Here is a 2,679-nt window from a genome sequence, read left to right on the forward strand (position 1 = left end):
TTTTTTTTTTTTTTTTTTTTTTTTCTCTCTAAAGATTCTCCATTTTGTTTGATGATTGATGATAACTCCTTATAAGCTATATTGTAGAACCGACCGTATCTGTGTATTCAGTGGTGAGTGATATTGTGAGAAGGAATCAGAGTGAGAAATGGTAGAGGCAGAATTTGGCAGTTCCATAGCAGCTCTTTTCTGAGTCCAGTCTGAATTTTCAAACTTTTGGGAGTGTACTTGAATGGGTCTTATTGTTTTCCAGTGAGTGTAAGATATGTTGGAATGAAGCTTTAGTGCCCTTTAACCATTGTTACCTTAATAGGTCAGTATTGGAGTTAGTTAGGATATGGTAATTGATCCTCTGTTTGTATCTGTATGTGGTCAAATAGGGAAATCAATAACTTCCAATGGGAACCCTTAAATTGCTGTTATAGATTTGGTTTAACGTTGCACATTATTAATCTCGATGATACTATAACTAACCAGATTCGGGCATGCATGCAATGGAACTGTGTAGGTTTTGGGTGACAACGCTGTGGATAAGTATGGGAAGAATTTCATCTCGATGCATATATCTGACCAACACCCTGGCAAGCACAAGAAGATGCTGCTTTTCAAGTTTTCCTTACCCGATGCTAAACATATGGATGATATCGTCCGGTTGGTGGCGCTAATTCCATATTACATCGACTTAGTAGGACGATACAGACTCAGCTCCCAGGTACAGTGCAAACTTATGATTAGTTATATTATATAGCCTGGTTAAAAGTGTTGAAAGGCTGAGTTTTAAGTGTCTTGATTCAATGAAGGCGCGGATCAAAACTGAGAGTGGTAGGCAAAAGGCAGCAGAGGAAGCACACAAGGAACTTCACAGCGCGAGGCAAGAGGCATTGCAGAAGAAAAAAGCAGAAAAGAAGAAGATCATGGAGGAAGCGGAAGCAAAGCTGAGCGCAGAAGTGATAAGGAAGAAAGAGGAAAAAGAAAGAGCAAGGCAGGTGAAAAAGGCAATGCCGAAAATGAAGATGAGCCGTAGTCACTAGCTAAAAGCTTATCAAAGAGAGCCATCCAAAATTCATTTGTCAAAAGCATAGAAAACATGGTCATGTGTTTTAACTCAATGGCTGCTTTTGATTCATTTGTTAAAGTACCATTTGCTTCTCCCTTGATGTACCATTTTTTTTTACTGATAATGGAGTTTTTGATGTTGAGCTGGAAAGTCCGGGGAGAGCTTTGTATGGCTTATTGTAGGCTTATCTCAAGTACGGTATTATCAAAAGTTATTTAGTGGCATAGGTTCGTCTACATTGTTACTTTGCAGTAGAGTATGATATCTTCTCGATGAGCCTTCAGAATCTTCTCTTGATTGACAACAAAAGCGCGCAGGTCCTAGAAATGGCAACGTCGTGACTTTAGCCAGGTTTTGGCTGTATCTTGAAACCTGATCCAGTCTATCCTTGAGGAGTGTTATTTTTATGTAGATGATATAACTTGTCTTTTCACTTCACTTGCAGCAGCAACCATCGCGTCTTCTTCATCATCCACGAATGGACCCTGATCAACTGAAGATCCCAAAGGTAATTTTGAGTCCTATCTTTAAAGACAATCGAATAAGTTCAATTTAGTTTTACAAGCAACCAAAGACTAGCAAATTCTAGTTTTCTATGTCGTTTAAACTATAAACAAAGTTAAAGAGTAAGGAGCGTAAGGAAGGAACATTGAAAGGTTAAAAAAGCTTAACACTCATATGCGTTTGCATTATTCTGGCTTTATTCTCTACTATTTTAAAAAATTTCGGGGAAACATAGATAGAGCAGTTAAGTTGATGGCAGATATAGAACGATAGGGGTGAATCTAGTACAATATGATAGTTACGAGGGAAAAATAGGACGTTTTCAAAAAGCTTTACCTACACCGTAGACACTTTACTCTACAATTGTTTCTAAATAATATATTTATTTGAATGCAAGATAACTAAACTATATATATATCTAACAAAAATATATATTTTATGGACAATTTAACATCATACACTAATAATTTAAGGTATTTTTCTATCATTTTACATAATTCTATATAGATATATATATTTATATTTATTTATATGATTAATTTTAAAAGTTCAAACTTATTATTCACGTGTAAGTGGTAAAAGCGACATGATGTAAATTCGTTTTTGTTGATGTATGACTCTAACAACTAAGTTGTGGAAACATATATTCACTAGATAATAAGCACGGAGAAATTTTTTTTATTTTGATATTTGTTAATATTATATTTATGTTGTATTATTCATTTACATGTTATATAATATAGTACTATATGGTGAGTTTTGATCTAATATATTAAAGGAGAAGTCAAGAGGGCTGAGAACCACTCTCACAAAATTTGACCTCCTTTGCCCTTAATGAAAATTATCCCTAAAAATAATTCGGACAAGTTTTTTTCTCTCTATTTAAGTTGTTAAAACGCACCACATTCATCCTCAGACTTAAGATTACTAATTTGCCATTAATGAGATTCCAATCTGGACGTTTTTACCCTTCAAATTAATTTAGAAAATTATAAAAAGTTTAAATAATTAAATATCTAATCTATATAATCGTCAAAACGTGATTTAATAAAATTTAAAACGCTAAAACCTAAAATAATGGGCTTTCAAAAAAACCCAACCAAAATATACCGACCTAT

At 34.2% G+C, this 2,679-nt stretch overlaps 1 protein-coding gene across 1 annotated transcript in view; it reads left to right on the plus strand.

Moving 5' to 3' along the window:
* The window catches only part of LOC104724511 (uncharacterized protein At5g49945-like), a 2,464-nt gene extending 1,183 nt beyond the window's left edge, over window positions 1-1,281 (plus strand). The window contains exons 2-3 of the mRNA XM_010443007.2: window positions 509-712; window positions 801-1,281. Coding sequence (XP_010441309.1) covers window positions 509-712; window positions 801-1,031 — 435 coding nt within the window. The 3' untranslated portion in view covers window positions 1,032-1,281. The remainder of the gene's footprint in view (window positions 1-508; window positions 713-800) is intronic.

Source organism: Camelina sativa, chromosome 2, assembly GCF_000633955.1.
Source record: "Camelina sativa cultivar DH55 chromosome 2, Cs, whole genome shotgun sequence".
In the NCBI taxonomy this organism is placed as follows: domain Eukaryota; kingdom Viridiplantae; phylum Streptophyta; class Magnoliopsida; order Brassicales; family Brassicaceae; genus Camelina; species Camelina sativa.